Here is a 13,175-nt window from a genome sequence, read left to right as displayed (position 1 = left end):
CACCACACATCAAGGTCAAGGCTAGCAAACAAAAGGTCTTAGGCGTCGACAGCAGTCCAAGATGCTGTAACCATGCACTGCTCGTTATAGCTATTGTTGCCCAAGCCGACCGCCTCTTGGATTCCAACATGCCCTCGACTGGGTCATCCTCTGCTTTACCGATTGCCGGGAATCACCAATCCGTTCTGCATCAATAGATATCCTCACTGCTATTCTTCCAAACGAGAAAGATACGCTAGGCGAGATGCTAATCCCAAACGTGCCAGACGAGACGCCCCAGCAGAAGGCTGAGCGTCAGGCTCGTCTCTCACAGGCCATGGGTGTCATGTTCCTCCAGGACAAGGTCGAAAAGCTCGAGCGCGATGTGAGCAAGATCACCTACCCTCGCAGCATCCGCCAAACAAAGAGTGGGCCAGCCGCAGATCTCAACAGCACCAACAACCGCAATCACGCAGCGAAACAGCAGGGACGTCCGAAGCCAAGAGCCGAGACCTCTCCAGCTTTTGCAAACAGCACAGATGCATCCACAGAGACAAATCAACATCCTACTGCCACTGCCAAGACAATCCGTTTAGTTGACGCTAGCCTCCTCATCTTCTCCTTGCGCAGCGTGCATAATTGGAGTCGCGACCGCTCCACCTGCGTCATCATACCACTGGAAGCAATCAATACGCTCGATCTGCTTAAAAAGGGAGACGAGCCCATCAACCTCGCAGCGAGAAAAGCCACCCGTTGGCTTGAAGAAAAGATCGCCGTATCCACTCACGAGGGCGATGCTATGCTTACACAGCCCGCATCAGGCATCTTCGCACAGAAGGATTTTTTCCGCGCCACCTATGCTCAGATCGACAAGGCCAGATGTGTAACGAGGGCCTCAACAGATTCCAACCAGATCGTCACGCATACAGTTACAGAATCACAGCGAAAGTCAGCCGAGCTTGACCCAGGACGAGCAGCGAGAAAGGACATGTTCTGCGCATCTCAAGCACCTCGTTATGTACGCGAGTTGCTTAGTGTCTGCCTCTACTGTCACCAAACTGCTCTGCCAACTTCTGACTTTGCCGTAGCGATCGCATATCCACCTGCGCATCTTCAAGACAAGATGCTTGAAGCTCAAAGTACCGCCAACGACAAGCCCAGCTATCTCGTACGAACAGACGGCCGCGCTACAGAAGCATGGCTGGACGCATACGGCATCCCGTTTCAAGTTGCACCCACTTCCAAGACCTGGATGGGCGAGAAGCAATCTTCGCGTTTCAGAAGCGATATTACAAGCATCCCGCACCTCGGCTCTTGCCAGGATTTGGCAGGTTCAAAGCAACAAGCAAGCGCGCAGCAGAAAAGGAGAGGTGGCTCTCCCACTCCCTCCCTTTCGTCCTCCACTGGGTCTTTCAAGTCAGAGCTCAGCCGACTATCCATCCTGGGTTCGCACAAAAGCCCACGTCATCGTCAAGATCAACGTTTCACCAATACTGCGACTCGACTCGGATCGATGCAGAGTGTCTCGCCTGGTGCCGATGGATCTGCATCTGCAACCGATTTCGCCTTCACTATCAACAGTTCTGATGACGCGGAGGACGAGATAAACGGACCGATCATCGCGCGGCCCTCATCCGCCGCATCATCGCATGCCTCTTTGGTCTCCTCATTGACAACTTCAACACAAGACGACTGGTCAAGTGAAACATCAGTTTCTCGCTCCTCACACTGCGGTACACGCATCACTCGACATCCACCCTCAACAGACGTCCTGCATGCTTTCACGGATGGATACTGCATGTCGAAATGCGAGACCGTACCCACATCAGCATCCTCTTCGTCGCTTTCAGCACCGAGATCGATCAGTGGTACACTACACAAGACACGATCGGGTGCAAACAAGATGGAAGAGTACTTGCGGCGATTGGAAGCGAGTGCGGCGACATCAAGCGCAAGTGAAGCAGGTTTGCATCGGCCAACTGCAACGTCGACGCCTACACCTACAACCGTCTCTGGTGGCGGATCGAGACATGGCTGATTTTGCACGAGATATACCCCTATTTGTAGGCCTTCAATTGGATCTTCTTACTGCCACAAAGTTGATTGATTACAAGGTCTGTGATGGTCATGTTTGCACCAAGTGCACATTCTGAGATCAGTTTCTTCAAAATGAGAGAGCGTTTGAGTGCGAGAGAGTATTGTATTGTACATTTGCCGACAACCAGGCTCAACGTGATGAGTCAACGCTCGCTCACACCTGACCATCATTCCTTCTCGAATTCTGCTGCAGGCTATTCTCGCGCAACTTTAGCGCCAATACATCTCTCAAGCCCCTCCCCCACTCACCCAGCTTCTCACCCCTTGTATTGGCCAAATATTTATCCAAACCGCCCAACTTATCCATAGTTCTCAACGCACTTGTCGATACCCTTGCTTTAACAAAAGTCTTTAACGTCTCTGACCAAAGTCGTTTGCGTTGAATGTTGGGTTGCCAAGTTCTAGCGGTCTTTTGACGAGAATTGGGGACGTTGTGACCGGATTGGATCATGCGACCGTCGTAAAGTCCTCGTTGGGATCTTTTGAAGATCGTTCCAGTTTGGAGGGATGTTGAGGCAGCGTTGCGGGATTTTGGTGAGGAGAAGGCGGAAGTGCGGGTGGAAGCTCCTGCTCCGGAACCACGCGATCCGCGGTAGGTTGTACGCGAGCCGAAACGGATTGCTGATGCAAACATTGTGTGTGGCTAGAGGATGGGGTTAAGGTTGTTGAGGTTGAAGGTATGAGGTTGAAGGTATGAGGTGGTGTGCGTGCGCTTCCTCGTGAGATCGGAAAGAAGAGCCGAAGTTCGACAGAAGACGGGCGACGCTTCTGTGAGTGTGTGCAGGGGATGATGATGGAGGAAAGAGGCTCGGGTGTGGAGATGGTATGGGAGCAAGATGAGGAGTTGGCGCTATCAGCAGTTGCCAAGATTTGAGAGAACTTGACTTTCGGCTCCGACTCACAACCAGGCAGGATTTGTAATGATTTCTCATAACACTTTTCTCCTTAGCCACGAAATTTCGGATTTCGGATTTCGGATCTCGTTATTTCGGATCTGAAATTTCAACAGAGAGCGTCGTCTCGCAGCAAAATTTCCAAGCTGAGCGTCGCCTTGCAATTGCGAGACTTGTGCTACTTGTGCTCACCCCTCTCGTCACTTGATACCTTCACCAAGTACCACCACATCTCGCAGGAGACTCTTCACAAATCGTCTCGAACGTTTGCTACCTTCTCCAGCTATCGACTATCAGGGCTTTGAGCTATAACATTCAACGCAGCATCGCAGCATCGCAGCGATCGAATCAAAGACTAGTAGCCCTAGCACCCACTCCTCTCGTATACTCATTCGCAACCCTCTCTCTGCGCCACTTTGCCACGATGCTCCGACGTCAAACCCGCGAACGTCGCGAGTACATTTACAAAAAAGCACTCGAATCGAAAGAAAAACAAATCTACGAACGCAAACAACAAATTCGTGAAGCCCTCGCGTCCGGCAAACCTTTGCCTCCCTCGCTCGCTGGAACCAAAGAAGCCGAATCTCTTGGACGCGATCTCAGCCTGGACGCAGCACAAGATGCGCCTGGATCCAGCATCGATGATGAGTACTCTAGAGCGGGGACGTATGATCCTCGTGTGTTGGTGACTACATCTCGGGACCCCAGTTCTCGACTCACCCAGTTTGCGAAGGAGGTTAGATTGTTGTTCCCCAACTCGACAAGGTTGAATCGAGGAGGATACACAGTTTCGGATTTGGCAGCAGCAGCAAGAAGTAATGGAATAACAGATATGGTAGTGTTGCATGAACATAGAGGTGTACCCGATGCCATGGTTGTCTCGCACTTCCCACACGGTCCTACGCTTCTCTTTACTCTACACAACGTAGTACTCCGCCACGAAGTTTCAGCACACGCAAACTCAACCGTTTCGGAACAGTATCCACATCTTATCTTTGAAAACTTGAATTCCAGATTGGGAAGTAGGGTCATGTCAGCACTCAAGTTCCTCTTTCCAGTGCCAAAGGACGAGAGCAAGAGGGTGATGAGTTTTGTTAACCAAAACGACTTTATCTCTTTTCGTCATCATGTGTTTATTAAGACAAGCCATAGAGAAGTTCAGTTAGCCGAAGTTGGTCCGAGATTCGAAGCAAGGGTGTACGAGATTAAACAGGGAACCATTGATCAGGGAGAGGCGGATACAGAGTGGGTCTTGAGGCCCTATATGAATACTGCTAAGAAGCGAAACCAGCTTTAGGAGAGGCGTTGAGCATTTTAGCATTTACTTTTGGTTCTTGTACTTTTTATCGTATCTCATGGTTCATGTAATGCATTGTTCGAAAGCACAACGTTGAGCAAAGGTCAGACTGGATGAGTGTTAGAGAAAAGCCGTCTTGTGATTGAAATGGAAAAGAGAAAGCAGCAACGGAAAAGATCAAGTGTGAAAGAGAGACAAGCAAGTGGAATGGTATCAGCGATGCCTGGCGAAGGCGAGAATGAGTTGCGAATCCTGACAAGTCTAAGCGGATCTACTGATCATCAACAAGCTTATCATGCTTTTTCTTACTATCATCCTTCTTGTCGCTATTATCCCTGGTATCTTTGTTCGCACCTTGCTTCTGCTCCCCCTCGCCGTCGTTCCCACCATCCTTCTTAGCACGCCTGGAGTAGTACTCCTTGATGATCTTTGGCGAAATTCTGTTGAGCTGTTCCTTAGGGAAAATCCTCAACAAGTCCCAGCCAATGTTCAAGGAGTCAAAGATATGCCTGTTCTCATAAGCACCCTGCTTGATAAATTTCTGTTCGAAGTTTTCCATAAACTCAATCGCCAATTTATCTTCCGCCGACAATGCCTCTTCACCCACAACCGCCTTCATTGCGGCTGCATCACGACCGGTGGCATAAGCAGCATACATCTGGTTCGAAACATCCGAGTGATCAGCTCGAGTATGCTTTGCACCAATAGCCGATTTCATAAGACGCGAAAGCGAAGGGAGCACGTTAATAGGAGGGTAAATCTGACGGTTGTGAAGTTGACGATCGACGTAGATCTGACCTTCGGTAATGTAACCGGTCAAATCGGGGATGGGATGGGTCATGTCTTCGTTAGGCATTGTCAAGATTGGGATTTGCGTGATGGATCCGTTGCGACCAGCAACACGACCTGCACGTTCGTAGATCGTCGACAAATCGGTGTACATGTAACCGGGGTAACCTCGTCGACCAGGCACCTCTTCTCGAGCAGCGGAGACTTCACGCAACGCATCGGCGTACGAGGTCATATCGGTCAAGACGACCAAAACGTGCTTCTCCAACTGATAGGCATAGTATTCGGCAGTAGTAAGCGCAAGACGAGGAGTAATGATACGCTCGATGGTAGGATCGTTGGCCAAGTTGAGGAAGAGAGTAACACGGTCGAGCGATCCATTTTCTTCGAAATCTTGCTTGAAGAAACGGGCAGTCTCCATGTTGACACCCATAGCACCGAAAACGATGGAGAAGTTGTCCTCGTGGTCATCGTGAACACCCTTGCCTGCACCGGGGCGTTTGACCAAACCAGCCTGTCGACAAATCTGAGCGGCGATCTCATTGTGAGGCAAACCAGCTGCAGAGAAGATGGGGATCTTTTGACCACGAGCGATCGAGTTCATTGTGTCAATAGTCGAGATACCGGTCTGAATCATCTCTTCGGGATAGACACGAGAGAAAGGATTGATGGGGGAACCGTTAATGTCCAAGTAGTCTTCGGCAAACACACGAGGTCCCTTGTCGATAGGAGCACCGGAACCGTTAAAGATACGACCCTGCATATCTTCAGAGACGGGCAACTTCATCGACGAACCGGTGAACTCGATATGGGTGTCGCGAACATCGATACCAGAAGTACCCTCGAACACTTGAACGATAGCCTTGTTACCCGAGACTTCGAGCACTTGACCTCCACGACGCGAACCATCGGGCAAAGTGAGCGAGACGATCTCGTTGTAAGATGGGAACTTGACATTCTCGAGAACGACTAGAGGGCCGTTGATGGCAGAAACAGTCCTGTAGTCAAGACGAGGGTCGACGCTGTAGTTTTGAGCGGCAGCTTGAGCGTTGATCTCGAAAAGCTCCTTGTCGCTCATTCGAGGGTCCGACATGATGGGCGACTAATTCGAGAGCTGTTGTGCTGCAAGCTTGTCGAACAAAGTGTATTGGCAAAGCTGTGGAGACGGAGAGAAGGTGAGACGAAGAGAAGGTGAGACGGAGAGAAGGTGAGACGGAGAAAAGTGGAGCGGAGCAGAAGCTGAGCAAGAAGCTGAGCTTAGGCTTTCTGCTGAACTGAATCACTGACACGCACAAATTCATTTTTTCCTGGTTCAAGCGTCACACAGCTGCCATTCCCTCGAATTGCAAAGCTGCACAACCATGGCCCGTGCGCTTGCAATTTCCCTTTCTCAGCGCCAAGGAAAGGGGCAGACTGCACACAGTCCTCATACGGCCGACAAGTGTAGCCTCTTCCACTCGCCCCTTTCTTGCTCACTCGCTCTCACGTGTTCTCGTTCAGCTTTCTCATGTTGCTCAACATCACGCAATCATACACACATTGCCTCATGTTCTTTCGATGATGCATTTCCCATCCTTTCATGAGCGAGGCGATCGAGAAGCTTACGTTTCTGTGCTTGTCCGGAGAGTTTATTCTAAAAAAAAAAACCTTCTTGTTTGTTTGCTGTGGCGGATTACCATCCACCACCGCTCTTCTCAACAGGAATGGTACGGCTAGCATCCCTTCGCTCCGACCTCTCCTTAGCAGCAGGTCCAACAGGGTCATGTGAGCGAGGCTGAAGACCTTGAGAGTCCATCTCGCTCAGAATGTGAGTGAAAGCGTTCTCCAAACGAGCATCCTTGAGAGCAGCAAAGACGTCCAAGAAGTCTTCAAAATGAAGTGCACCCGTCTTGGTGAAGTCGACCTCGTTCACGATACCGCGCAATGTCGAGTCATCGACGTCCGAGTATCCAATACGTTGCAACACCTTCTTGAGATCCTTCGAGTCGAGCTTGCCATCGTCGTTGACATCGAGCAGCTTGAACTTGCCACGCAACTCCTCCATCTCCTCTGAGCTGAACGAGGCACGGCCGGTAATAGCAAGCGCATCCTTCTCATCCAGCGAAGCCGATCCGAGCGAAGAGATCTTGTGTGCCTTCTGCTGTCCCTCGCGGTTCTTTCGCATCTCGTCAAGTGAAGTCTGTTTGAGCTGCTCCACACGGGCGGGCTGAAGACCCATGCTGGCCATGAAGACAACGCTCTCAGCCCACTCCTGCTTCTTGCGCTTCTCGTCCCATCCAAGCTCCTCGGCCATCACATCAATCACTCGCGGTAAAGCATCAATCGTAGCCTCGGCGTTGAGGAAGGAGAATCGTGTTCGACGAGCAATGAAATCCTGTGCAGTAGCGGCGTACTCGCTTCGGCATGCGTATCGAATCTCGGCCTCAATGTAAGGGTAAAGCTGGTCGATACGCTTGCCGTGCACTGGCCACCTCTGACCAGTCGGCTCGGCGATCGAGCAGACACTCCATGCGCGGTCGCCGTAAGTCTGCGACAAGTGACGTGCGACATCGGTCTCAAGTCCGAATCGCTGCAGCAACTTGACGTACATCGTCTTGGTCCAACCGTGGCTTCCCAACAGTCTTGTGTTCTTGGTAACACATGCACGCTGAGGCTTCAGCTTGAACTCGTCGATGGCACGGTCAACTGTCTGTTCCGCCATCTCACGGTACGTAGTCCACTTACCACCGGCAATGGTGAGCAGTCCGGACTCGGAGACGTTGATCATGTGGTTTCGCACCAATGACTGTGTGTCGGTAGCAGCAGGGTCTTTGACCAGAGGTCGCAGACCCGACCAAGCACTCAGAACGTCACCACGTCGAACCTTGATATCCGGGCTAAGGTAGTTGCGCACCTCGTCGAGAATCCACTGGATCTCTTCCTCCTTGGGACGAGGGTGAGCCTCGACGGGAGCAGCAGTGTCGGTAGTACCGGCAATCGTGTTACCCTGCCACGGCAAGAAAAAGATAACACGACCATCCGAGGTCTGAGGGTCGATCAAACCCATGTCGCGGGGCGAGAAGTAACCGGGAAGAGTGATGTGCACACCGGACGAAGCAGCGACGATCTCCTGAGCGGTAGGAGCGTCGAGCTTGCGCAGAGTGTCAGAGAAGGGACCGGTAGCATTGATGAGACACTTGCACTTGACATCCCACTCGTCACCGCTGAGGAGGTCGCGAACACGAGCACCGCAAATCTGGTCAGGCTTGCCCTCAACAGGCTTCTTGTGGATCTTGACAACTTCCGTGTGGTTGGCAACAACGGCGCCGTGGTGAACGGCAGTCATGGCAAGAGCCACGTTCATTCGTGTATCGTTGTGCTGACCGTCGTAGTAGACAACGGCACCAGCAAGACCGCTTGACTTGAGCATGGGGAAAGCCTCGAGCGCCTTACCCTTGCCGAGAACGTAAGAGCTCTCCATGTTCTCAGAGCCGGCGAGAATGTCGTACATCTTGGTACCGGCCCAGTAGTAAGGGATCTGCCAGTACTTGTAGACGGGAAGCATGATGGGAAGGTGGTCGGAAAGGTAAGGAGCAATCTTGAGGAAAGTCTTTCGCTCGTGGAGAGCCTCTCGCACCATCTTGTACTGCTCGTAGTCGAGCTCGAAGACAGCCTTCTGGAGGTAACGGACACCACCGTGAACGAGCTTGGTCGACTTGGATGAGGTTCCGGCACCGAAATCATCTCGCTCAACCATGGCCACACTAAGTCCACGGGTGGCAGCATCAAGAGCGACACCAGCACCAGTGGCACCACCTCCGACAACAAGAATGTCGAAACCTTGACCATCTTGGTCGCCGCTTCGAGATGCACCTGTCGACTGTTCAGAAGCAGCAGGGCTAGGGCTGCTAGACTTGGCGTCCTTGGCAAGAGGCAAGAGGCTCGAGTCGTCCGACTTGGCACGGGAAGCGATAGGTCGTAGAGACTTGGCGGAAGATTGCCTCAATGCCTCGAGCATCTGAGCTCGAGTGGGAGGCGACCAGAGAGGGTGTGGGCGGGTGTCACCGGGAACAGTGTCGGGAGCATCGGCGTAGATGCTGGGTGTGAGGGTGTAGGTAGCGACGGCACCACCGGCGAGTGCGGCGGCGGCGAGCACATTTCTGCTTGAGAAGAGACGTCGCTGGCCAGGGTTGGAGGAGGAGGAGGAGGAAGTTGAGGCGAGTCGCACGCCGGCGCGGGGTGCAATGGTGAGGGGTCTACGGAACATGATGTTGCCTTGAAGCTTATCGTCAACTCCAGATCAACGCTGGCAAATGTGTGGTTGGGAAGAAGGTGTAGGCGACCAGGGTGGTGGGAAGGAAGAAACGACTCTTTCTCTTTCTCTTGCTCTCTCTCGAGTGTATGTGTGAGCAAAGTTGATGCGAGGGTGCAGCTCCGTCAGCAACAGCAGCCAAAGTCGCGGTTATGCTTTGAGAATTTTTTTAAGTTGTACTCGTCATAGAAAATCTAACATAATAATAGAAAGCCAAAATTTTCGAGCCTCGTTTGTAAGGCGTATCGGTTTGCATCAGACCCGATTATCGCGATAGGCATCGGCATTTCGGCTATCCGATACCCGAGGAGGAGGGGTTAGTTTCCCCCTTACCTTCCAGCCGTAGCATACCTCTGTATCATACATGCTTACACGCGTGTCGGTGGGGCAGGCCAAGACAGGATCCATGAACCACTGTTAAGCACCTCTCTAGGTCCAACGCAAGACCTATGCATCTCTTATCGGTCAATACTGGTCGCCCCGCAGAAGGGCCGCGGCTTCGCTCAGACTAACATCATCTCAGTGATGCTTCGACCAGGTTTTCGAATGCAGAAGGTAATTGTTCCATGTTGAATCGGGTATAGGTACAGATTTTGGCTTCTCTTGTTCAAGCAAGGCGGTCGGTCAGGAATAGACTGCAATCAGCGATCTAGGCCTTGACAGCAGCAGCAGCCTTCTCTTCCTTAGCCTTCTCTTCCTTGGCCGACTTGTTCTCTTCTTCGGCAGCCGTCTTCTTCTTTGCCTCTTCCTCCTTCTTGGTAATGCTCACTACAGCATCCTTCTCAGCCTTAACCTTGGCAGCTTTCTTGCGAGCAGCCTTGATCTCCTCGCGCTGTTCTCTGCCTTGTTTAGTCAAGAGGCTCGAAAGCACTTGCTTGCCACCAACGCTTGCCAGTGTCGAGCTATTCGTGGTAGCCAGCTGCGTGTTGTCCTGAGAAGAGTAAGTGAGAGAAGAGTAAGTGAAAAAGGACCGGTCGGGTCGTTGAGACCATGGCACTCGGTAACAGCAGCTGATGGCTGCCAGAAAGTCACACAGACTGACAACGATGCCAATGAGAGCACGACTTAGTACGGCTCCGATCTCGCCGACTGCCAGAAACGCGTTCTCGACGAACTCGCCGAGGTACATGAAAGTGGATGCGAGGCAGGAGAAGACAGAACCCATGATCAAGATAGTTGATTGCTTGTCCAACCGAGGGGATCGAGCGGGTGGATTTGCTGTCCAAGGGAAGAAGCCGAATGTGTTTTCAGGCTGTCGTTAGGTGTCGTGAGAGTTCGTAACAAAGGCAAAACGATGGGACGAGTGATGGCTTATAGGAGGTATAATGAGTCAAGAGGGATGGAGCAAGTGGGCTAGGTGGCTTTCATATATAAGAATCTTGAATGTGGAGCATGAGGCGCCTTGCTGCACACAAGACCTTCTAGCATCGTTCTGAACAGCTTGTGCCGGCTTGTGTTGGTCTCAGAAGGTGGACATGGCTGACACTGTTTGCGACTGCCGGTGACCAAGCTTGGACCTTGCCCTATTCGCCTTTAGAGAGCTTCATGCAGCTTGCTCAGGGGCTCGTCCGGCTTCGGGACGCGCTGCACTGTTCTCTTTCCATCTTGGGTAACAATCAAAGGCATGCCAAGCAACTCCTTCCTTGCCCAGGCAATCCATACTTGTCCCTCGTAGAGCTGTTTGCCTGTCAGAAGGACGGTGTCGAGCAAGGTGTTGCTCCAAGCCAGACGTCAAAAGGCGCCTTATAATTCTGGATCTGAAGGCGTCGTTCGGCTGCTTTCTTTCCTAGTCTGGCAGGTCAAGCTTCGAGCAGGATATGCTCGATCGGGCTAATGCTTTGGAGGGCATGGCGTGGTGCTGATCCGGCAGCCAATGCACGTCCACGCTCCACCACAATGCAAGTGAAGAAGCATCAATGTGCCTGAAGCATGGCGGCTCAAGCATTCCAATGCCGCCTACTCGCGGGCGGAGAGAGAAGATGTTACATGCGCAGGCTATGTTGTAATGGAGTAACCAAGTGGATTGCGGTAAGGAGGATCTAGAGGGAAGCTAGTTTAAGTACTAGCGAAACCAATGATAGCAATCCAACGCTCTCGTGCGGCATGTATTCGCACGATATATGTATTCGCACGATATCTGTATTCGCACGATATCTGTATTCGCACGAGATAATGCCTAGGCGTGATAGAAGAGGAAGGTTGAAACGCTTCGGGAGTCGGAAAAGTGGAGGCACACCAACACCCTGTTGCTTGTAGGATTTTGAGGAGAACAGCATCCTTCTCATCATCCTTACTTGCATCCTTCTCATCATCCTTACTTGCATCCTTCTCACCATTCTTACTTGCATCCTAAACCTCAGCGGAGATGGAGCTGCAGCATCCACCAGACAAAGCGAAAGCACAAGCTGCCAGAGAGAAAGGCAATGGTGCCTTCCGAAAGCAGCAATGGGCCGAAGCTGTCGGGCTCTACTCGGCGGCACACATTGCTGACCCCACCGATCCGACATACCCGCTGAACCGTGCTATGGCCTACATCAAGCTCGGCAAGTTTGTCGATGCTGAACGTGACTGCTCCATCGCACTCTATCTCTCGCCAAACAATGTCAAGGCTCTCTATCGCAGAGCTACTGCTAGAGTTGGAGCCGACAAGCTGGAGGATGCTGTCAAAGACTACGAACAAGCCCTTCGATTGGACCCCAGCAACGCTGAGGCCAAGACAGGACTCGCAAAGGCTCATGAAGCGCTCAAGGCTGCGACACCTCGAAGAGCCGAGCCGATGGATCTGCGAAAGCTTCTGCCCTCACACGGATCAAAGACGGCCCACGATACCACAACCCAACCAACAGAAGCCGAGGCAAGGGACTCAAGCAGCTCAGTCGAAGCAGCGAGAAAGTTCCTACAGCAGGTCGGCATGTCCAACGATAAGGAGGATAAAAGGAGCTTGCCAATTTCGAACAACTCCACGAGCGCTCCTCCTGCCAAGTTTCCAGGCGAGACGGGCCGCTTTCTGCGAGAGGTGACGACACGCAAGACTACAGCCAAGCCTACATCTCAGCAAGTCGACTCAAGCTCCAGCACAGCCCCTTCAACCTCCCTTGCAACGACGCAGGGCTCTACAAAGGCTGAGATGGAGGCACAACCTACATCTTGGAGCTCCAGCTTTAGCTCCGCAGCCAACAAGACAGCATCAGCTCTCAACTTTGGCGGCTCCACTTCACTGAGCAGCGACGTAGCTCCCGTACCACAGGCCAGGCTACCAGCTCGAGTCCCACAAGGCAAGTTGACTGCGATCGAGTTCAATCGAAGGTGGAAGAGCAAACCAGACCGTCTGCAGCTGCTGTCCTCTATCGATGCCGATACAATACCTAGCATGATCGATGCTATGCTCGAGCCAGAGTTGGTCGCAGAGATTCTGCACACGCTGGCGGAGGGACATGGCGCTTCTCCGAACGACGTGCAGCTCATCAGCTTGGTCGCAAATACACTCACGGCACTGCCACGATGTAAACGCTTTGGCATGACGGTTTGCATGCTCGACTTGAACGAAAAGAGTGATGCTGTCTACCTTATCGAAGCTGTTGGCAGGCCCGATCTCAGGTCCGTTTGGGAGGTAGCATAGCTCATCGCTCGGCTGTACAGATGTCAACTTACCGATCAATACCCAGTCTCGACCCACCCGCGCAGATTGTGACCAACAGATGTTGACAATGTTGAGAAAAGATAGCATGTGAGTTTGTATGGGTGGTGTGTGTTGCTACAGTGACTTTTGATTCTGATGTTGAAGCGACTTCGGTCCATTTTGCACAGTCACCAGTGTCAGTCCTACCTG

At 52.1% G+C, this 13,175-nt stretch overlaps 7 protein-coding genes across 7 annotated transcripts; 3 read left to right on the top strand and 4 right to left on the bottom strand.

Moving 5' to 3' along the window:
- Positions 1–244: 244 nt before the first annotated feature.
- On the top strand, positions 245–2,017 carry UHO2_02791 (uncharacterized protein; the record flags this gene model as incomplete). Its single annotated transcript, XM_041555579.1, has 1 exon — positions 245–2,017. One exon carries the CDS (start codon positions 245–247, stop codon positions 2,015–2,017), a length of 1,773 nt encoding a protein of 590 aa, XP_041411513.1.
- A 213-nt stretch (positions 2,018–2,230) lies between these two features.
- UHO2_02790 (uncharacterized protein) lies at positions 2,231–2,710 on the bottom strand (the record flags this gene model as incomplete). The annotated part of the gene is made up of 1 exon (XM_041555578.1): positions 2,231–2,710. The coding sequence occupies one exon, from the start codon at positions 2,708–2,710 to the stop codon at positions 2,231–2,233; it is 480 nt and encodes a 159-aa protein (XP_041411512.1).
- A 683-nt stretch (positions 2,711–3,393) lies between these two features.
- Positions 3,394–4,266, top strand: UHO2_02789 (putative IMP4 - component of the U3 small nucleolar ribonucleoprotein; the record flags this gene model as incomplete). Its single annotated transcript, XM_041555577.1, has 1 exon — positions 3,394–4,266. The coding sequence occupies one exon, from the start codon at positions 3,394–3,396 to the stop codon at positions 4,264–4,266; it is 873 nt and encodes a 290-aa protein (XP_041411511.1).
- A 271-nt stretch (positions 4,267–4,537) lies between these two features.
- UHO2_02788 (putative VMA2 - H+-ATPase V1 domain 60 KD subunit, vacuolar) lies at positions 4,538–6,148 on the bottom strand (the record flags this gene model as incomplete). The annotated part of the gene is made up of 1 exon (XM_041555576.1): positions 4,538–6,148. The coding sequence occupies one exon, from the start codon at positions 6,146–6,148 to the stop codon at positions 4,538–4,540; it is 1,611 nt and encodes a 536-aa protein (XP_041411510.1).
- Positions 6,149–6,727: 579 nt separating this feature from the next.
- On the bottom strand, positions 6,728–9,301 carry UHO2_02787 (uncharacterized protein; the record flags this gene model as incomplete). The annotated part of the gene is made up of 1 exon (XM_041555575.1): positions 6,728–9,301. The coding sequence occupies one exon, from the start codon at positions 9,299–9,301 to the stop codon at positions 6,728–6,730; it is 2,574 nt and encodes an 857-aa protein (XP_041411509.1).
- A 694-nt stretch (positions 9,302–9,995) lies between these two features.
- UHO2_02786 (uncharacterized protein) lies at positions 9,996–10,511 on the bottom strand (the record flags this gene model as incomplete). The annotated part of the gene is made up of 1 exon (XM_041555574.1): positions 9,996–10,511. The coding sequence occupies one exon, from the start codon at positions 10,509–10,511 to the stop codon at positions 9,996–9,998; it is 516 nt and encodes a 171-aa protein (XP_041411508.1).
- Positions 10,512–11,711: 1,200 nt separating this feature from the next.
- On the top strand, positions 11,712–12,965 carry UHO2_02785 (uncharacterized protein; the record flags this gene model as incomplete). The annotated part of the gene is made up of 1 exon (XM_041555573.1): positions 11,712–12,965. One exon carries the CDS (start codon positions 11,712–11,714, stop codon positions 12,963–12,965), a length of 1,254 nt encoding a protein of 417 aa, XP_041411507.1.
- Positions 12,966–13,175: the final 210 nt, after the last annotated feature.

Source organism: Ustilago hordei (genome assembly GCF_900519145.1).
Source record: "Ustilago hordei strain Uho2 genome assembly, contig: UHO2_contig_04, whole genome shotgun sequence".
Lineage (NCBI taxonomy): Eukaryota > Fungi > Basidiomycota > Ustilaginomycetes > Ustilaginales > Ustilaginaceae > Ustilago > Ustilago hordei.
This window is presented reverse-complemented; position numbering and strand designations above follow the sequence as displayed.